The sequence below is a fragment of the Pogona vitticeps genome, chromosome 5 (assembly GCF_051106095.1).
Source record: "Pogona vitticeps strain Pit_001003342236 chromosome 5, PviZW2.1, whole genome shotgun sequence".
Classification (NCBI taxonomy): Eukaryota; Metazoa; Chordata; class Lepidosauria; order Squamata; family Agamidae; genus Pogona; species Pogona vitticeps.
In genome coordinates, this window is record NC_135787.1 from 118779494 (window position 1) to 118801709 (window position 22216).

General features: G+C 40.1%; 1 protein-coding gene across 1 annotated transcript in view; it reads right to left on the reverse strand.

The window, feature by feature from the left end:
• Positions 1 to 1468: 1468 nt before the first annotated feature.
• The window catches only part of MUC19 (mucin 19, oligomeric), a 36802-nt gene continuing 16054 nt past the window's right edge, over positions 1469 to 22216 (reverse strand). Inside the window, exons 9-23 of the mRNA XM_078394379.1 lie at positions 21992 to 22130; positions 20382 to 20486; positions 18415 to 18612; positions 17665 to 17904; positions 17161 to 17317; positions 16016 to 16141; positions 14856 to 14997; positions 13284 to 13315; positions 10767 to 11531; positions 9800 to 9817; positions 7788 to 7825; positions 6703 to 6813; positions 4581 to 4620; positions 2666 to 2774; positions 1469 to 1851 (exon numbers count right to left, since the gene is read on the reverse strand). Coding sequence (XP_078250505.1) covers positions 1689 to 1851; positions 2666 to 2774; positions 4581 to 4620; positions 6703 to 6813; positions 7788 to 7825; positions 9800 to 9817; positions 10767 to 11531; positions 13284 to 13315; positions 14856 to 14997; positions 16016 to 16141; positions 17161 to 17317; positions 17665 to 17904; positions 18415 to 18612; positions 20382 to 20486; positions 21992 to 22130 — 2383 coding nt within the window. The 3' untranslated portion in view covers positions 1469 to 1688. The remainder of the gene's footprint in view (positions 1852 to 2665; positions 2775 to 4580; positions 4621 to 6702; positions 6814 to 7787; positions 7826 to 9799; positions 9818 to 10766; positions 11532 to 13283; positions 13316 to 14855; positions 14998 to 16015; positions 16142 to 17160; positions 17318 to 17664; positions 17905 to 18414; positions 18613 to 20381; positions 20487 to 21991; positions 22131 to 22216) is intronic.

Here is a 22216-nt window from a genome sequence, read left to right on the forward strand (position 1 = left end):
GGGATTTTTAGTCCAAAATATCTGGAGACTATATGATTCTCCATCTTTGCTCCATGGGCAGCTATACCACAAGGCGACTCGTTATGTAATTTTTCCATCACATACATGAGTCTTGTTCAGGCAATCTGTAAATGCCTTTGATTAACAAGTGAGAACAACAATGGCAAATAAGCTAGCTGTGCTTCCCCAACACAGTTCTAGTTACCCTCCATGTGTTGTCATTGTCCTCCTATAGTTTAGAGCTTGCTTGAACATGGAAGGTGAGTAGAACAGCAACAGATGGAGCCAGAGCTACCATGTTCATCTTTCCATGGTGATTGAAGCCACATTTGGAATGCCTAAATAGCGTTCTGGTAAGGCCACCAGAACCTTCTGCGGGCTAAACCACAGAAGCCTCTGTGGTGCAGGGTCAGAAGACCAGCAGTCGTAAGATCGAATCCATGTGACGGAGTGAGCTCCCGTCACTTTGTCCCAACTCCTTGCCAACCTAGCAGTTCGAAAGCACGCAAATACGAGTAGATAAATAGGTACCACCTCAGTGGGAAGGTAAAACGGTGTTCCCTAGTCACGCTGGCCACGTGACCATGGAAACTGTCTTTGGACAAGCACTGGCTCTACGGCTTGAAAATGGGATGAGCATCGCCCCCTAGAGTCGGACACGACTGGAGTAAAAATGTCAAGGGGAACCTGAACCTTTACTAAGGCCACCATCACAATCATTTGTGAAACCCTTTACTTTGGCTTAAGAGAGTACTTTAGATTTGCCACATCCAGTTACGTGCCAAGTAGATCAAAGCCAACAAGGTTGAAGGTCAGGAGACACTTCCACAAGCACCTAGAAGGTGTTGTCAGAGTTTTTACAACATTGCATATGGCCTGTGATTTGGGCTGCAGTGACCCAATGTATCCAGTACTAACCAGTCCAGTTATTCCTTACCATCTCTGAAATCAAAAAGAGCCCTGCCTCTCTGCAGAGTCCTTTTGCTCTCTTTAGTCTGTTGAAAATAGTTTTCTGTTGATCTGTTCACTATTATTAGTAATAAAATGTTTTTCACTCTTTTTACTACTAAGATCTCAAAGTTAGTTACTGAGAAAAGTTTGGACTATCTGGGGGAACTTGAAGCTGCTCTCCTTTGTGAATCTCTGTATTTCAACCGCGTAGCACAAATCATTTTACCAAAAATTCAAAACTCTGCAACAGCTGTCAGCTTGGGAAATATTAGCTTTGGGTACAGATCAAAACCTATCCAGGATAATAACAGTTCAGTCCTATTTCCTGTAACCTAAGCATTGACTACAATAGGACCGTATGTGAGAGCAGTTACTATATTTTCTATAGTAAAGCTCTCATCTAACCAATCATTAAATAACACTGATAATGAAATACAATCAAGACATAGGCCAGCATGAAGGAAACATAGTGCAGTGCATTTTTCATTTTATAATACAATGGTGTCTGGACACATAGATGAAAAGGAACCAATATTTATTTCAAAATAGTATTCATTTGCCTATTTTGATTTGTGAACTGTAAAGATACTACAAGACATACATTACAGGATTTGTTTACAATAGAAGTATTGTCTTAATAATGCTGATTTAAATCACTAAGGTAACTCATGCAAATCTTGAAAGAGCATTTTTGAACACATTTAGAAGGGGAAAGGGCCATTTAAAACACGGTTGCATTAGGAACCTTCACAAGCCTGGCAGCTGCAGGAGATGGTGTGCTTGTATCTATATTCTTCTAACCTTCCATCAGGACAGACAATGGGAATATTCTTATATACATGTTCCTTTGCCTTGCAACAAGAACACTTGTTTACCATTTGACGATCCACATCACCATACCTGAAATTGAGACAGAGAAAAACATAGCAAATTAAAAGAGAGGGATAGTTATTTTAAATTAATTACAACCCAGGGTTCAGCACTGATTTTTTACTTCAGCTTGGGTGGTTAAGGGTCTTAAACTGCTACAATTAAAAAAAGCCATTTCTATCAAGCTCTCATAAAATGGCCCAGGCAGAGCTGGTCAATTGTGGTCTTTGAGCAGAGAGAAGTTACCAGCTCAGAGAGCAACTGTGGGAGGCAGGGCAAAACCAGACCATCAGCTCCTCCTCTTGAGCTGCTGGCAGTATGTTGCATTAGAAGAGGACATAGCAGTACCTGTAAGAAATATCTATACTTCCTGTCCCAGGTCTCCTAATCTAGCCTGTTGCCTTAGATGCAGGGCAGGATATGATGCTGCCACCAATGTCAAAGTAAAATTCCGCTGCTGATCCAGTTAACGTCTGTTTACCAGACAGCATGTGGGCTCCATCTTGTCATAACCTGTCATATGTCATAGACTGTCGATGGTGGCATCCAGAAATACAAAAGAAATCATCACATTATTCAGTGGCTCCTAAATGGCTACTGTGGCACACTTGTACCTCTGCTGTGTGCATTTTTTCAAGCTGGGTCAAGGGGTGTGACTGCAAATTGAATAGACAGGAAATCCCTATATCATCTTAAATTGCCTAGAACAAAGCCAGTAATTTCCAAACTGTCTCCTCCAACTGGTACTTGTTCAATTCCAGAAGTGAGCCTTTGGTTTATACCCACCACCCCCAACTGGATGCCCAGCAGATGCTCTCACAATCTCTCGACAAGACTGACTTACAAAACTGCATTTTTGCACTCCCCAGTGCATTTTGCCATCACGATGACACCTCTACAACCGTTTGCAGTGACTCCAACCTCTACAGGAGCTGGTCTGCATACATTGATACCTAAGAAGAAACATAAAACAGTGAATGACGTGAAAGTATAAAAAAATAAGCCATTATTCTCCTGCTGTTACACTTTTTTTAAAAAAGGGCTCTCTAGCCACCCACTATCCTCCTTCTTGAAAATGCTAATGAAACTAAAAAAACAAGTTTAAAATGCACATACATCCCAGGATGGGAAGTTCCACTAACTGACCACCAATACAGAGAAGATGGTCCCACACGTCACAGAAAAAATAAAATGGCAAGAGACACAAAAGCACTGACTTCAAATGGCAGGATCAAATGGAAAGATGTTTGGTTTATCACTCCAAACGATGGGCTGTCTCTCTCAGTGCTTGTCTACAGTGCCCATAACATCTTGCAATACCAATGATCCACTTCTATTATTAAGGCTAGGGTGAGGCTTGGCAGAAGACTCCAACTGAGTTTTATCAAGCCAAGTAAATGCCCTGTACTGTATCTTAATGTCCCCCAAATATCTATGGCTGCTACTGACAAGATTTGCCCCAGTTAGTTGCCATGGAAGGAGAAATTTTCAGAAAACAAGTTGAAGACTTGATTCTTTTGGCAGGCCTTCCCACCTCCCATTACATAGCTTCTTTTCCACCTTGGATTCTGTTTTCCTTATCAGTTGTTTGCTCTTATGATTAAAGTTATTTTAATGCTGTTTTTAACTTTGTAATCTGTAAACTGCCCAGATTAGATTCCCGAATCTAGATGGGCGGGGTAAAAATGAAATAAATAAATAAGATTTCACCATGCTACTTTCATCTTCCCTGATGCGTCATAAGCAAAAGCTTCTATCCTTTTTATTATTTTCTTTTATTCTTTTATCCTTAATTATTTTACCTTAAAGGAAACTCTAATATTTTTGATATATTTTGTTGTAATATTTTATACAAGCATTAAAATGTAAGCATATTCTATGTACTGCTACTTCATTGATTCATGTTGGAAACAATCCAGTGGTGCTTCTAGTGTGGAAAGATCAGCCAACAGGGTGATGTGTCCTTTCTCACATTCTCTGGGAAGACCTCTTCCATGTCAGCCTGAAGTAAAATTAATTCTCGCCTTTTTCCTATCAATACACATACAGTATTCAATACATTTCTTACTATAAGATCTATGTTATAATAAGTCTTAGGCCATCATAGAACACAAAGGAACTTATCCAAAAGGAACTTTCCTCTAAAAACATTTGTCTCCTAAGCACTTCTCAAGGACACTGTCTCCTCCTCCCAGTTTGGAGTCAAGTAGACTGGGAAGATAAGGGGAAGCTGAATTGACATTTCTTCCACTGTAAAATGTTAACAACGACATATAGTAATTTAACTCTTTGTTCTCATGAGTATAAAACAGCTATTGCATAATTTTGATGTTTATATATATATAAAAAATGAAAAACATGCCTTCAATACAAGGCTAAGGCAGAACAAAATGTATGTAAACTATCAAGAAGGTAGGACATTTTGATCTAATGATCTCAGCTTGTTATGAGTGAAATGGATTTTCTTTCATTCTAGTGAGATGGACTGTTAATGAACTAAGCTCTACCTGTCTCCATTCTGCAGAATTACATCTTAATAAACCTTACCCTTAAATTCTGAAAGACAGTCCTGCGTGTGTGGGGTGGTGTTATTCTCTCTCTTACAGACACTCTAAAAAGTTGGTCCCTGTCAGAGATAAATGAACTAGAATTTTTACAACAATCCTATACACTGTTGATAAATTGCCACTACAGTACTGTTTAAGGATGAGCAATTATATATTACTGTTGTCTATGCAAAATGTAAAATATTTACGTACAGTCGTAGCAACAGTTGTCTGCACGATACATTCTGAATTTCTGTTTTTAAAATTAAAAAAAGGAGAAAAGTACAATTAAAAACCAGACTCGTGCAACATACGGCTCACAGGATGATAGCATCCTTTCCTAGGCATACTGAAAATACCCATTGTGTGTGGACCTTTCTACAACTTTTTTTGGAGGTGAATATTAAAGTCTTGGTCAAATTCTTCATATACAGAAGGTGAGACTGGAATGATCCATGCACAATTATGTTGTCAATGTTCACCCCTTCTATGATTCCAGGGATTCATGATGGAAGAAGTGGAAGTTTTTCCAACCTGATCCAGACACCCAAACTGTATCACCCATCTGTACTGATAAATCCCTCATTTTGTGACTTACTTCAGGGATGGCAGCCTTGTGCTCAGTTACAGAACAGTAAGGGATCAGAGTTTGGTGGTGCATGGGAAAAGAGACAAAATTATAAAGGAAGGAGAAAATATGAGGGACAGTAAAGGAAAGAATAGTGATGGGAGTGCAGAGAAACTATAGAATGAACAGAGAAGAATTTGGGGCTTGAGATAACAGTACGGAAGTACAGGAGAAACATGCCATAGAAAAAGATGAATGTTTGTGCTGCAAAGTGACAAGGGGGAAAGGGCATCATTAAAGAACAATGGCACATGAAAGCCTAAGAAGTCTTATTCAGCATAAATTTTCATGGTCTGTAGCCAGCTTCTCAGATGTGACTGCAAAAATGAGTTACAATCTGCAAAGGTTTCTGCTAAATTTGTACTCTTTTAAATACCGCAAGATGCTACAGTGCTTTTGCTGCAAATGATAAACACAGCTGCTCCCTAGGAAAAATAAAATAAAATAAAAGATGGCTTGCAGATAACCTTGCAATTGTACAGAGAGAACACAGAGCTCTATGAGGTGTAGATAGGGAACAACAACAACAACAGCAATAGTGGGAGGGAAGCATTAGCAGAAATATTTCTTCAGAAAGACCAGCAGATGTTCAGAAAGAGCCAATAGCTTGCTATGAGGTATACAGAAGAAAAAATGGTATTAACAGGTTAGTGCAAAATGGCTGAAAAGTTGTGCAGTTACGCAAAAGGTTTTAACCTTCAGAAGACCAACTGCCATAAGTTAAGAAGTCTCCATACACATTACAGTGGGGTCTTGACTTGAGAACTTAATCCGTATTGGAAGGCGGTTCTCAAGTCAAAAAGTCTGTAGGTCAAGTCTCCATTGACCTACAGTGCAATGAAAACCGATTAATCCCGTAACAGGCCGTCTTTGTTCCATTTTGGTTTTTTTCTGGTCTGTAAGTCAAGTCTCAGGCTGCAAGTCAAACCTAAATTTTGCGGCCAGAGAAGTCTGTAACTCAAAAAGTCTGTAAGTCAAGCCGTCTGTAAGTCAAGGGTCCACTGTATCTGTTGACTTGGTGTGCAGCAGATACATAGGGAGATTACTTAACTTATGACAATTTGCCTTAAAAGTTACATATTTTTTGTAACTACATAACAGGATTTTGACCAGTATGGCAGAAACCACACTGAATGAAATTCGGTGGCAAGTCACAACTAGTAGACCCATTGAATCAATGGAACATAGGTACCGACTCACCTATCATTCAATGGGCCTACTCCAGTTGTGACTTACTACTAGCTTTCAGCCATTGAATTACAACTGTAACAAAAGTGCTTTTCCATAAATGTGCCTCTCATAAGAAGCACACTTTTCTTTAGCGAATATATGTAAAAGTGGCCCTTCATATGAATTAAATTGGGCTTTCCTTTTTCTGACTTATCTGACCATAGACAAATTCATGTGAACTCTGAGGTTTTGGAGTTGGCACTGTTTTCCATTAGTGAAACAATTAGGCATATAAGATCAAAAATGCAGCCCATTCTGCAGAATTGGAGGCTAAGTCTCTACAACATATAATAATCCATGTATCTGCAAAACTACATTTGGTAAACTTGCCTCCGCCCCTCCACTTAATACCTGTCTTGGGAGTCAGCTCCCACTCCCACTGCCTAGCACTTCAGAGGGAAAGCTTGTGAATTTAGTCTGGTTATTTCACCCTATCTCCTTTTCATATATATTTGTAAGCCTGTTTTCACAACCTACTTTGCTGCACCAGTTCTGTTTAACACATTCTTTAACTTTTGTTGTAAAGCCTTCTGCTGTACAGGTGTAATTAAGGCATGGATTATCTGGATCACGAAATGTTTCTCCAACCTAGAATATCAAAGTGATTAAAAGTGATTATTCATATCAAATCAAAATTGGACACCCTCAAGCCAACAGTGAACACATTTCTAATTTGGAAAAAGAAATCCATTACAGGTATTTGGTTGAAGTCAGCATTATGACAATTGAAATTCTGATATGCTCAAATCACAGGAGTCCCTTTTTGTACACTTCTTTGTCGGTATTTTAAAATGCTAATGTTGAGATACTGAACATTATTTTGCTGAGCAATCAGACTTCACATTTACTAGTCAAAGTGTGCTTGTTCCACTGCTCAGAACACTGCTAATTTTATTGTTTCCATAAATTGAGGCACTGTCATGAATCATCTTCTGTGTACCAATTTAGGAGCAATTTTCACTGAATATTTGCATTTCAATGTGCATTTTAAAAATACAACCCTGCAGAGCACACTGATCATTATTAGGACTACAGCAGTTTAACCACGGAACAACCTACAGTTTTGGCTGGAGTACAGCAGCCTAACCACTGCACCACAAGGCTCTTTACACTGTTGGAGGAGCACTATTGGAGGAGTCAGCACAAGGAGCATAAAGATATGGAGCACTAATTTGTGTCAGGAGTCTCCTCAGCACCAGAGGGATGTGTATATCTGACAAAAACCTTCATGGTTTCCAGACATTGCACAGATGTTTGGTCAGATGGCTCCTATTGGTTTCTTTTACTACCAGTATCCAGCAAATTCCCTTCAGTTTCTCACCTCATAAAATGCACCAAAGAGATGAGCTGTGAACCTTCAGAGAAAGTTGTCTACCTATCAGTCTTCAGCAGTGATGGTAATAACGAAGAATCCTGTGTTGTATTAAACTCAGTCAGTTTTACAGTGTGTTACACTGAGAACTCTGAGCGTAACTTTTCAAAGTTTTTTTATTTGGCAATTAATCCTCAGTGAGATGTATTTCATCTGCTACAATTCTCCTCCTGTGTGTAGTTAAACTCACCTCGTAAGATTTATTTTTAAACCGACACGAGATTGATTCTGCAAGGATAAAAGATAGCACTGAATTATAATTTGCAGATTCAGGTACCATACATAAGGTATATTTCCATACATTTCCACGGCTGATAAATTAGGCAGTGCTCCTTATTCCTATGAAACAAAACAAGTCCCCCCCCCAAAAAAAATTACAGGATATGTTAATAGTCAAAATGCTGTCAGAATAATCTTTCAAGTTACATATACTTTTATCCATATCATCCTACCCCTTTTATATTTTAAAGTTAATCAGAAGGCCTTGTTCCAAATTCTGTCCTTTGTGGGTTTTTAAATCTAAAAAGAGTAATGCCTTTTTTTTTTGTGGTAACCCCAGAGCTGCAAAGAACATTCATTGATCCATTTATCTTGTTTCTTTTGAAAAGCAAATGAAAACATTTCTGTTCTGATGAGATTTTGGAGAGATGAATTACTACATTTCTGATAATGCCTGGGTTTTAAATTGATTTTAAGACTACTGAGTTTTTAATGGGAATTTTGTAACAATTTTATTCTGTAAATCACATTGGAAACATTGTTGAAAAGCAATATATACATAATGAAAGTAAAAAGGTATAAAAAGAATTGCTCATTTTTTTTGTTCGTCATAGGGCATTTAAAGATCCAGGATCTCTACAAGGCAAAGGTAGCATCCACACATGCAGATTGCCCCCAATGGAGGACAACTCTCAAAATTCCCCAAACCAATACGACCACTTCATTTTCTCAAAATGTCTCTGCATTACCCATCAATGACAACAAAAGCAAACTGACATTGGAGGAAGGACTCATGGACCTTGGGCCCAGGATTATTCCAACATATCATTCCAATAATGGCCAGAATCTATTGGTGTTTGCTTGAGGATTGAGTATCCTACCACACCTAACTGGTGAGCTGATGGGTTATGTCTCAGTGATGTGCCTGCTCTCAATGTTAAAAGATGCAAAAAAAAAAAAAAAAGAAGAAGAAGAAGAAGAAGAAGAAGAAGAAGAAGAAGAAGTTACTTATTAGCCAGAATCCAGTTCATTGCTGCATAAGTGAAGAGTTATACAGGGTTATCTTTGCCAGGCATTATGCCCAGGAAATGCAGATTGCACAACAGAAATGTGCAATTGGTTGTACGGTTCCTGCTGTGCCTGATGGCATAATGTGCTGGTGGAAGCGCTCCATGGATAACACTTCTGCCTATTATAGCTACCACAGGTCTAACGCTGAGTTTTGCCCACATAGCCATGGAACAAGACACCAACCAATGTATTTTAAAACTAAGATAGACACATACCAAAAGCCAGCCCCATGTGGGCTGAACATGGGTGACAGCCACATCATGTTTAGTGAAGAACAGGAAACAGGGCCAGGGGTACAAGGTGGCATCCTAGAGGAGGGCATGTCTCTGCCGCTGGGATGTTATACTGTTAAGTGCTGTCATGTTGTTTCTGATTTATGGCAACCCTAATAAGATTTTCAAGGTGTGTGAATTGCTCAAAAAGTGGTTTAATGCTGCCATACACACACCTCTCACCAGTACAACTCAGTTTCCTTGGCTAGTGAGGATTTGAACCCAAGCTACAGCACTTGGTTTTGAAGAACTGAACAGACCTGTCTATTGGAGGTCCCTGTTTCATAGGGTCACCATCACCAAGTCAGTGCACAGCAAAACAACCCCTGAGTCCTAATCCAATAATCTCTGCACTATATCACACTGGCCCTCAGAAGCTCTGGCTGGTCAGTACGCCCATGGCAGGAAACAGGGACGCTGCTGTTAGTAAACCAGAATATATTATACCATTTACCATGCAGCCTTCCTTGCACTCTTTAAAGCCAGGTATTATTCCTCCTTCATTGGCAATGTTGAAATGATCATACCACTTGTCTCTTTTGAATCTGATCAGACTTTTCCTATGTCACCCCCTGAAATAAGTTATTTTGATACTGTAATTCTTGTTCTATACAAAATAAATAAGGGGAAGATAACATACCTTGCAATGGCAGACATTCTGTATGAAGAGAAAATATTGGCATCAGTTCAGTTAGCAATTTTATCTTTATAATTTAATAATGCAAGCACTATAGTAAGTTATCAATGAGCTGGATTTAATGATGGATCTCTTCTGTACAGAGATAGCCTGAATAGAGTTATCTATGGGCTGTATTGCTGTACAGTTTACTGACTGTTTGGTTAAATGCATCAGTTTATAGTTATTGGGGTATTAGCCTGCCTTGTGCTCAATGTGCCACATACTGTATTAATGTTCTGGTGAAACTCAACCAAGCATAAACTTCACACTCTTCTATGTCCTTCAATTCACCACAGGGAGAAAAGCTAGCAAATAAAATATACTAAATTCATCTCCATGTGGTTTTTAGTTTAATATCTTGACCTATTTGTTGGAAAAGGTGCACAGTTTCATCACCTATTCTTCCCCTGCTCACCGTCATCCCACTCTTCAAGTAGAAAGGCACGCCTGATGTCATGTGTTGTTCTACCTGATAAGATGATGACATTACAGTAAGGCAAGGAAGGCTGACAAGACTAGAGTCTTTCACCTGCCCATCTTTGGGACTAGAGCCTCTGGCAAAGCAAAAAGAACCTAAAGGGATCAAGGCTTGCAAATCCTGCCTTGCTCCCTTTTCTCTTTCCAGGATGAAGCTCCTAAGAAGATCAACAATATTTTCCAGTTCCCAAGCCAAATCCTGTGATCTTCCAAATGTGGAAGGCAAAGATCTGCAGTATTTCCTTCCACACTTTCCAATCCCAGATTAGATGGAAGATCCCTTCAGCACAAAGAAATGTGCCCTCACAAGTTTACCATTTCTATTCCCACACCTCTTGAATCTCAATATGATCCATGTTTCCCTCCCTTCTTGCTGGGAGGAATCTGTCTTTTTAGCCTTGAGATTATTTCCTGTTACCCAACCCAGCCCTTCTGACAGCATCTACTGTACCTCCAGGTCTTCCAGATAATAAAGAAGGTGGAGATGAGCCTTCTTGGACACTTCCAGTGTATTCAGTGACAGACTTCTCAGTAACATTGGTGGTCTCTCCACTAATATGTGGCCAAATTGTACTACTGCCTCCTGTGGCAGGACTTGTCCTAAAGCCCGTTGTGACAAGAGGTATCTTCTTTGTGGCATGATTTTCTGTGGTTTTAGGGAAACCATGTTGGCTGGTCACTGCTACAACAGTCTCATAAGGACCTGTGGTTCTTTGTTTGGCATATTGAGTGACATTCTCTATGCCTTCAGTTGAACTTTCAACTCCTGAATGTTCAGTGATGCTTGTGGGAATAACTTTCTGCCAACTGACGGAGCTGCTAGTGATACCTGTGATAGGCCCAGGAAGGACTTCTGTACTGGCCTTCACATAGCTTGTTGCCTTTGTAGTGACACTCTTGCTGCCTTCAGTTGCCCTTTCAACTGCTCCATGTTCAGTAGACCTGCTGGTAGCACCTGTGCTCCATTTGAAAGCTCTCCCAGAAATGCCTGTGCTGATACTAGGAAGGGTAACAGTCCTGGCATATGTAAGTGATTCTGTAGTGAAATGCTCCATCGCTTCTGTCAACCTTCCAGCTTCTGTGTTTTCAGTGGTAACTCCAAATTCTTTCCCACCAGGGACTACAGTGCTGGTGGGACCCAGCCTTGTGGTGGGCCTGCTAGTCGTTTCTGTTCTGAAATGTGGTACGCCACCTGCTCTTGGAACACCTGGGAAAACTGAATAACATGGGAAAATATTGAGTCATCAATACCAATCTGAAGATGAGGCAGGATTGAGAGGCATACATGTACAAATAAAAAGAAAACAGGAATGGGAGGAGCATAAAAGTCTGACTGTGGAGAAGCACACGAAAAAGTGAGAAATGGCTAGGTGAGAGGGAAATTAAATAAGAGAGGAATGGCAGATGTGGAAGCTCCTCCCATTCCTCAAGATTAAAACAATGTAAACATAAAATAATAACAATAGTAAGAAATGAAAGTCACATCCATATATAATTCATGGTAAATATCCTCTTGTGTAAAGTTATGCCATGTAAGCTAGATCATGTCATAATCTGCTGCCAGCAGTATTTTATTTAAACAAATGTAAAGCTTCCTATAGCCTCATTTCAGGTTCTGAGGCTCCCCAGGGCTCCCTTTTACCTTGGAGAAGCCTTTGGGAGCTTCGGAACAGGAGCTGAGAGCCCGTCATAGTTTAAAAAATGCCTGCCAGTGGCAAACCACCAGCAGTGGCAATCTGGCAGTGATTTTTTACTATTAAAGATTTTTCCCTCTTCCCAAGGCTCCCAAAGCCTTCCTCGTGGCAAAAAACAGCACTAGGGAGCCTCAGAACTGGAAACAGGGGAGGTAGTGTGATGGACAGGCCAGAAACCACACCTGTCCATCACAATGGAACACTGATTCAGTAGCCAATGATTGTGCAGGAGGGCGGAACCAAGGAATATAAGAAGAGAATGGAGGACAGTTATAATCAGTTAGAGTTTCGGTTGGACAGGGGTTTCAGTTAGTGATGATATAGGACAGTTAGGAGTAGGGAAAGAGTTAGGTAGTTGGAAGAATTGTTTTGGAAAGAAACCCTTGGAAAGAAACGTATAAGAGAATTGAATGCAATGAAAACTATAAGAAATACCGTAAATCAATTGTTTTAAAGTGATTGAAACTAGTAAATACAAAGTAACCAGCATATTTCCAAGTTAAATGAAGTTTAATGAATATCAAATACAATACCATCTATGATTTCCTTGAATCTTAAATGTGTTAATCTGTTAATAAACAACATTATATTTGACACGACTGATTCTGTGGTCCTAATTGGTAATTGAGGAAGGATTTCCTTTGGTGGCAGTGGAAGTGGAGACAAGAGAAATTGTCATGTCCGAAGGCAAATCTGTTTGTTAGGGAGAATATATAGAGCTGGGGTGTGCGTGTGACAGGTAGGAAGCTCTCAATTCATTTAAATTGAATAATCTCTTTGACAGATGATGATATCATATGGTTTGCATAGTGTAATTATGTTAACAGGATTATGACCCTTGTATGTTGAGAGAGATGTCACAATATCATTACAACACATCACATATAGTACCCAAAATCAATCAATACAGTTAATGCAATAAGTCCCTGAATTAATTACTGGTGTCACATTATTACAACAAATGTGCACCTTTAATTCCTTGCCACCTTGTTTTTATGCTATGGGATGCCAGACATGAGGATGACGGGAAGCAGCAAAGGAGGAGGAAGAGGAGGAGGAGGAGGAGACATAAGGGAGAAGTGAAGCCTGAAAAATTAGATTTCTATAACATGGTAAAATACTCTAATAAAATAAGATGTCCAGCATATCTCAGTACCAACCTTCCTTGGGGACATGATCATTAAAGGAAATATCTCTCAGTTGCATTGGCTATTGAAGATGTGCAAAGCTATATAAAGTAACAGTGCTTTAAAAGTGGCTGTTAGAGTACTCACCAGAACAATCCAGCTCCCCAGCTTTGCAAACACTATACAAAATAAAACAGAAATTAAAAATAATGTTTCAAATATCAGGATCTCAAAAGACTATGTTTACAAAATAAAGGGACTGTGGCCGACAAAGGCACAACAAGCTGCTTATTTGAATAGCTTACTTTATGGTAACACAAAAGTTAGAGATCAAAAGAAGTGAAAGACATATGGTCAAATGATTGCTATCAACCTCGCTAAGTGAACATAATTGAACTTTTAGCATGCAATTCTATAAATATCTACATATAAGTAAGTTCCACTGAGTTCAGTAGGGTCTATTCCAGAATAAGTAGGTACAAAATTGCAGTCTTACTTTTGTGTTAAATATAATATCGCCAGAGGGAGCAGAAATGGAGCTCTTGATCACCACTCTGTAATATTTATTAGAGTGACACAACTAATTCTGAGACAACAGCCCCCAAAAACTTAAAATGTAAAACCAAACAGAAGCAGATGGAGTTGGAGCCAAGATCTACACTTTCAATGGAAAGAAGGACTCTCCACTCACAGAATGTGCATTTGTCCAATTTTGAGGAATCCTTCCCTCTACTAGACGTCTCTGTCATGAGAAGAGAAAGGTGTCCTCTGGAGGTAGTGGAATGGGACGGGATGGGGTGTTACCTCTGCCACCCCCCTTGTATTTGCCTAGTTTTGAATCCAACCCAATGTTTTATTAAGAAATAAAGAAAAGACCTCTGCAGTAGGTTAACACTTGGAAAGTCAAAACAGGAGCGCCAATACAAGGAACAGCAAAAGGTTATGCTAAAAGATTTAAAAGCATTAAATAGCTTTCACAACACCTTCAAAAACAGATATTCATTTCCTATACCGCCATACATTTTTAGGTGTTCCAGATTCAAGATAGAGAATCTCTGATTTCTATTATAGACTGATCATTACTAATTCTGTAGGTATGTGTCTGTGATATACTTGTAATTTGTTCAATTTTTGAATCTTGAGTTGGACCCAAAAACTGAACCAATAATCTTCAACAATTCTTTTACAAAAATAGAGTGTCATTATTTTAGAATACATAAAGAATCAATGAACAATTATTATTCACAAACAAAGGACCATATAACAATATACTGTTTTCTATTTCTGATCCTCAGATATTGATAATTTGTTTGCATGCTTGGAAACATTTTGTCAGGACGGTGTCCTCAATCCCCTGAAATGACGTGTGAGAATATTGTGATAATGTGACCAACACTGCAGCATCACTGGATCTATAGTTCAACCTTACAATGACATTTTCAAAAGTTGCTAGCCCACTATATTTTTACTAGGTCTTGTCCCAACACAAGCCTGTGTTCACTATTCATGCTACGGCAACAGATGCCACATCAGACAACTAAACCAAAACTCAGCTCATTCATACTATAGAAATTTCTTTGCCTGACCACTTGCAAACAATATGGCCTTTGGGTAGAGTGGGTGGCGTATAAGTTAAATAAATAAAATAAATAAATACTTAAAACAAAAGGAAAACATTATATGCAGTGAGGTGAGGGATAAAGAAGAGCAATAACATACCATAGTCTTCCACAGTCATCATAAATGACCTGCCCAGGAAGGATTATATTCTTGTGATAGCAGGTACAGTCTGACAAACGGACACATTTCATTGTGTTTTCATCTAGATAGGGTGCATGATCAGGACACTTTGCATAACAACCTACATTGCAAAAAAAGATCAGAAGGACAGGCACATCACCTTAATAAGCAGTGAGGAAAATATAGCCTTTCTTATAGAAATGTACACACTCTTTAAGCAATTATCTCGGTGCTGATGAGACCAAGAAAACCATGCATTTATTTAAATAACAAGAGTCTTAAATCTTGCCAAGGACTTTCCATTAAGATAGGATCCTAATTACAATCCCACCTGTAGGAAAAGGAGGTTAGTTGTCTTTTCTCGCAAGTCTTCCAGATAGGACTAAGCCTCAGAGGACCAGTAGCCCTAGGCAAGTACCTCCTAAAGAGCTCCTTTCCTCTGTTGGTGAGCTGTAGTGCAGACCTAGAAGTGTAATGTATCAGAAGTGGCCATGTTACCTATAACAGGATATCTGGGGTATCAAGAGAATATCTTCCAGAAAGGCCTGCCTCTCAACCTCACTGGTTTCACAGTCATGCTTCGTGTGGATGCAGAAGAGGACCTTTTAGGTGGCTACTATCCTATGGAACTTCCTTCCACAGAAGATGTGGCTATTCCCCTCCCTCTTGTTTTTCTGTTGCCAGGCAAAGACCTTCCTTTTCAGGTGGGTTTTCAATATATAAACTGCTGCTGAGGAAGAGATATTATGGGAATAATTGTACTTTTATATTCTAAAAACGTGTTTTTAACTTGTTTTATCAGGATTTTAGCTCATGCCTTTTATAACCAACATGTTTAACTGCTTTTAATAATATGTTTATATTTGTGATTGTTCCTACATATTTATGTTTTTACATCCTTGTCAGCCACCTTACCTTGAGCCCCTCTATGGGGAGAAAGGTGGGTTGGAAAATAAGTAAATAAATAAATAAACTCCTTCCACCAATAGTATAACAGCTGGCAATGTCCCAAATCAATGCTACATTGCAGGCTTGCTCAGATAATGGCAAGATTTGCTTTTGAGGAGGGCATGGAAAGTATTAGCTAAGTCCTCAATGAATGAGATGGATACTGAGATACTATAAGCGCTGTGTCTTACCTTCCAAGACAGATGGAAGAATCCTGCCAACCAAATGATCCTTACAAGTTTTGGCTTTCACAGTCCCACAGGGCTCATAATGCCAGCTGCACTCCCCAGGTGCATTATAATAATCACAGAAGACAGCTAAAATGAGAATTCATGCCTGGAATCAGTTCCAACATCTAAAGTTCTATACTACAATTATTGCTAGTGTTTATCATGTCTTTGAACCAATGATTTTAGCACAGGATGTACAAATATTTAAATTATTATATAGTCTGTAGTCCTATAAATCAATTGTTGTCTGTATAGAACTTGCCTTTGTATAGAAATTGGATTGTGTGACAAATTGCTTGTGTATAAATATAGAGTTCAGATTTTTGCTGCTTCTCAGGATACTGTCACAAAAACACTTCTCGCTCATTTCAAAGATAATTTTGCAGCTCTATGTTCTCGTTATGTTAAGATTTGATATGCTCTTCTCCATGCATGTTTATATGTATGTGCCTCTGTGTGTGAGAGAGCGATCCATCTCTTCTTTGGCAGTGCATAAGTGACTAGCCAACCTATCTATAATGCCAGGAGAAGATCCATCTTCCTTCTTGAACTACAGTAATCAACAGGCAACATTCTTTCACAGCAGAGAGATAAGTACTACCACCTGGCAACATGAACCTGTCAAATCATATGGAGGCTCAAATCAATAATCTCAATTTATATGGCAATATATCTGATATATTTGCAAATCAGTGAGTGGTATGCTGGGATTTTTCTTTGAAATGGAGAATGATTTTCAGATTGTGCACCCCTAATTCTGTTCCAGCACTGCCATGTTCAATGACAGGCTTGAAGATGTTTGAAAATAAGGATTTCACTTAACCAGATATTTTTCCTCCTTATTATGACTTTATGCAACAACTTAATACTTGGGGAGTGCCCACGTGATCAAAGTGTTTCATAGTATTGCACCCTCACTCTTCAGATTAACATGTAAATTAGGACATTATCAATTGACTGCATTGACAGTCCACAGAACAGATGTGAGAACTAAGGCAGAGCACTGGATGCTTGCCTAAGAACACCAAATGACAATCAGATCATTTTCTTAATGGCCACCTGCATCAACTTATGCAAATGTATACATCAATGTTCATTGCACTTACGGCAGAGGTCTGGAGTACGCCAGGATATACAGATGCCAACGGCTGAGCAGGCCTCTGCATACATTGCAACAGCAGTACAGAAGCCAAGGTACTTCCCTTCCATGGAGCATGCACAAGCTTCCTCAATGCAAGCCTTATGATATGGAGTAGGGTCAATCTAAGGAGAATACATTGCATGAATCATATTACTATATGGGATGGTATTGGCCTGGATACCTGGATACAGGGGCTGTGTTCGCTTGCTGTGTGCTGAATATTCACATATTCAGCCATGTAAACCATTTATTCATTAGGCTCCACCTTTACAAAAAGCACAAAACACACTGGGGAAACAGTAAGTGTGTTTCTTTGCATTGTTTGAACCTGTCTCTCACATGATATTATTTGTGTGGTAGTAAGTAAACATTGGCCCCAATTCCCACCATATAGAGAGCTTTCCTGGGTCAATGTGGGAACCAACCCATAAACATGGTTAAACAACTTCCCTGTATGTAGAAGACTTACCTGACTGTGGCAGGCCCTGAAGCGGAAGTCTCTAATTATTTCACATTTTCTCACAGCCCAATCTCTGCAGTATGCGTTTCCATCACATGGAAAAGACTCAGCTACTGTGTCCGAACATGTTGGACTGGTCTTCCAGCTGTTGCCAAACTCCACTGGTCCAGCAGCCAATGAACCTAGTCTAGTAGTAAATTCATCCTGAAGGTTTCCATTCTGGTTCCCACAAAGGCCACATGTTTCTCCCTATATCACAAAGAGTAAGATGGGGTGATGCACCACCTATTGTTTCCTTTATTAATAAAGAAGCTTTTGCTATTATGCACCTGTTCCATGTTGGGGAGAGGAGCAGAGAGAGAAAAACTATTCTCTTGGTACATTAGAACTGGGGTCGGGACTGGTGTCCTGTCTGACTGAGACAGACAGATGGACTGAACTCCTGGGACCAATAGGTAGTGATGATGAAAAGAAAATGCAGTAAATAAATAATACAATAAACAATTCCCACAAGCAGCTCCATTTTTTCCATTCATTTTTACGGACTTTCTGTTTCCTTTTTACAATCCATCAAGATTATTTTCTTAATATGCTATCTGCAAAGGAACTGATGAAAATATAACCATGGACAGCCTTTGAAACATGCAAGCCTAGTACAAATTTTTACCTGCTTACCAGTTCATGCATATAAAATTCAGAATAATATTTTAAATAATACTAATTTTAAGAGGAAAAAAAATCTCTTCACGTTGTGCTTACTGTCCGACTGGGATCCGCTATGATTGACACTCTTGTGTTTTTATCCCAGATCAACGTTATTCCATCTATGCAATGGATTACCAAATACAGTCCAACAGTATGTACGGTATATAGGTCTTCGTCTTTTTTACACTGAGCAATACTAGCTGCATCTTTGACAAACATGAATTTCCCATCTTGTAGAACAAGGTTGCCATCCTGAAATCATATTTGAAAAGAAAAGAAAAGCAGTTCTCTTGCTACTGATATGTATCTGCAAATGATTAATATATATAAAAAAGTAGAACTCGCAAGAGACGTGACAGGGTGAAGTGCTTCTGTTCGCTTCTCCACTTCCTCGGGATTGCCCTCTTTGCCTTCCTCCTTCCATCCAGTTTTCTTCTTTCTACCCACAACAACGATCACTTAGCATTCTGTGGTCCCTCCTCCCACTTGAGGCCTTAGTGAGGATTTTTTTGTACTTCTGCAAAAACCTGAGGTTTCCCCAACCCTGCTGGCTGGGATGGGGACTCAGGTCACGTGACTTGCTGTCAAGTTGGTCACACCTGTGGACTTGGACTCTGTGAGACCCCAGGACAGGGCCAGAAAGCTTTCATAGGAGTGCCGCCACTCCCTACTTGTGCTAAGGAGACTCAGACTTCCCCCCTCCCGCCTTCTCCTCCTAGGAAAGAGAATAAAATGGTGGACACCCAGGAGTTAGAGGATATTAAGAACAGAGAGGGACGGAGACATCAGGGAGCAGACACACACAACCTGGATGTAGGAGTGAAGGGGTTAAATGTGGCAATACAAACAGGGGAAGATTTGGCGGGAAAAGGGGAACGGTTGGTAGAGGCGGAACGGGCGATATAAGAGGGAGTCGGGAAGAGATCCCGGGTGGTTGGGAAAAGGTTTGGGTCCAGGATCCCTGGATGGGGAAATGGGAACAAGTGAAGGTTCCCCATGAAGAGGCGCAAAGGCAGAGGTGACAAGGTCCATGACCATGTCCTTCTTATTGGGGAGAGACAGAGGCAAAGGAGTGGAGACGCCGCATAAGGGAGGAATGAGAGGCGGTGGCATCTTGCAGAACTCCAGAAGATGGGTTTCTTCCCGGACCGTGGCTGGCCAGTCCGAGAGAAGGATCATCACTCTGGGGATGGACCAGGGATGAGGAAACCCTACCGCTTCTAGCGTTGAAAGAAGAAGAACAAGAGCAACCTGCACCAGAGCAGGTTCTATCTGGACCGTGGGACTTTGAGGAGTTAAATCTGTCTGTAACTAATGTATGGACACCCTTGCGTCCACGGTTAGGACAGCAAGTGCAGTTAGAGACTTTACATGATGAGGTTCCTGTTGATGTTGAATGTTCAATAAATGAAGAAGTTATTATTGAGTATAAACTGGCTCGTACTTTATTGGGTGTGACCGAAGCCCCTACAACTGAACCCTCACAGACTCGACCTGAGGTTTTCAGTTTTTTAATGACTTAGACTTAACATGCAACTTGGAACCATTTTTCCAAGTTGCATTTCTTAGTTCCTATTCTTTCAAGGAAGAACCCCATGAACCTGGAAGAAGCATTGTGATGCTCACCAGAAGATGCACCCGAGCCGGGCAAACAGTGGCCAATGGCAGAAGGGAAGGAAGTCATGATGGGGAGGGAGGGTTTTTGAGACCATGGGGGTGGCAGAGGGGTGAACAAAGGTGAGGCAAGCAGGGCAGATGGGGCCAAAAGTGGGTGGTTCACAAGTCTCAAACCTTTCCCCCCATACCCCCCATACCCCTCCACCCCTCCATTTTTTTGTGGGAAAAGATTGTTTTTAACAGGGACTCAGTCTTGGGGCTTGGTTCAGAAGACTTGCCAACATCCCTGTGTGCTGACAAAGGGCTGCTCTGTAGGAGTGGTACTGTTTTGGTTACATGAGGGACAGCATTCACTTCTGAAAACAGGAAATAGAGAGAACCAGGCCTGAACAGAGCAGTCTTACCTTTAGCACTACTGTGATTTTCCTGGAGCATGTAACTCCGTCTTCGCAGCAAGGGACACTTTCTGTTAAGATTCTGAATGACCCCTTTTCTTTGCCACAATAGTCCTGCAAGTTATCCATACAGAAGTATTTATGCAGTGAAACAGGTTAGCTAAACCCATCCTCAGTAGAAAAGAGGCTTCACTTCCATAACACTCAGTATGACAGTTATTAATTAATGATGATCAAACAGGCCGTTCAGATTTATTCACAGGCTGGAGCCTGTGTGAATATCAAAATGCAGAAAATAGGATGACTTCTTCTACTTTGAGGAACATGGGCTTTCGTGCGGTATTAGAAACTGCTTTTGGAAAATCCCAGCTGTAAATGCATGGTTCCATTTCAACCCATATTTGCTCATCAACCTATGCAAACTCCAAGCCTCTCCTGGTGTGCAGAATTAACCATACACAGAGTGACAAGGTATGTTCTTTCCGGAGGATATGTCCTCTTTTAAAGACAAAACAAAATCATCCAGCTCCTTTTTTTACATTTGTGAAAATATAACCTTGAATCCAGCTCTTGTCAAGGAGGCACAGTGGGGAGTCAAACTCCCAGACTTTGGCTCCACAGGCAGATACCTAAACCACTGAGCTATCCAGCAGTTTTATTTCCCCCATTGGGAAGCCTATTTTGCCCTACAGGTTTCCAGTAGAAAGACACTTCAGCCAAAACCTCTTCCTGGAGTGTGTTTTGGATAGGACTTGCTATTCCGTTCTCATGTTTTGGGATTTTGTTAGGTTTATTGATTGATTGATTGATTGATTGACTGACTGACTGACTGACTGACTGACTGACTGACTGATTGATTGATTGATTGATTGATTGATTGATTGATTGATTGCATTTATATGCCGCCCATCTAGACATAGTCTAGGTTTGAGGATTGCTTCGGTCCATGACCCTGGCTACCTCCCCACAAGAATGGTGTCACATCCCTGCTTGACTGCAAGGGTTACAGCATCGAGTTGCTCCTTTTCTTGAATGCTGGTTCCAAGGGAAAGTCTATGGAATCAAGGCATCATGGCAGTCCCCGAGCTAATCTCTTTCAGAACACAACTGACCTCAGAAACTGCCCCTTCCATCCTGCCTAGAAAACTCATTCTAAAGAAGAATGAGCGCAGTAGAATGCACCTGTAATGGAGCAGTGGTAGGATGATACTCTGTGTTTCAAAGAACCATCCTACCATTGCTATGTTATGAACAACTTTAGTGTATCGTTATATTCATTAGTCTTAAAAGCAACTTTCAAAACTCTGTATTGAAATGGTTTTTCACATGTAAAAGTGTGGCAAAAATATATGTTTGAATGAGTGATAGATCATTAAATTTTGCTCACAGAGTCCCTGCATCTTGTTTTGCCGCAACACCCTTCCTATGCAATTTAACAGAAGGTCAATGCCCAAAGAAATAGGAGACAAAATCATACCATCTATCTTTTTTGAAATCAGATATCTCCCCTTTCACTTAACAGTCATCTCACCTTCCCCTCAGCTGTAGTACTGTTCAAGGTAAGGAAAACAATAAGGTATGAATATTCAGGTGGGAAGAGTGCCAATAAATGTGCTTACCTCAGCAAGTACATACTGACAAAGTCCATCATAACTATACCACTTCCCATCAAACGTCTGAATCTGACCATCCCCGTAGAGATGGCAAGCACTCTGACACTTTTTTCTTGTACATATCCAAGATCCTTCTACACATTTGCTGAAACAAATAAGAATGGTGTATTTTTTCATTGCTAAACTGAATAATCCAGTCACACATTAATCACTGCACTTGATTATAAATAT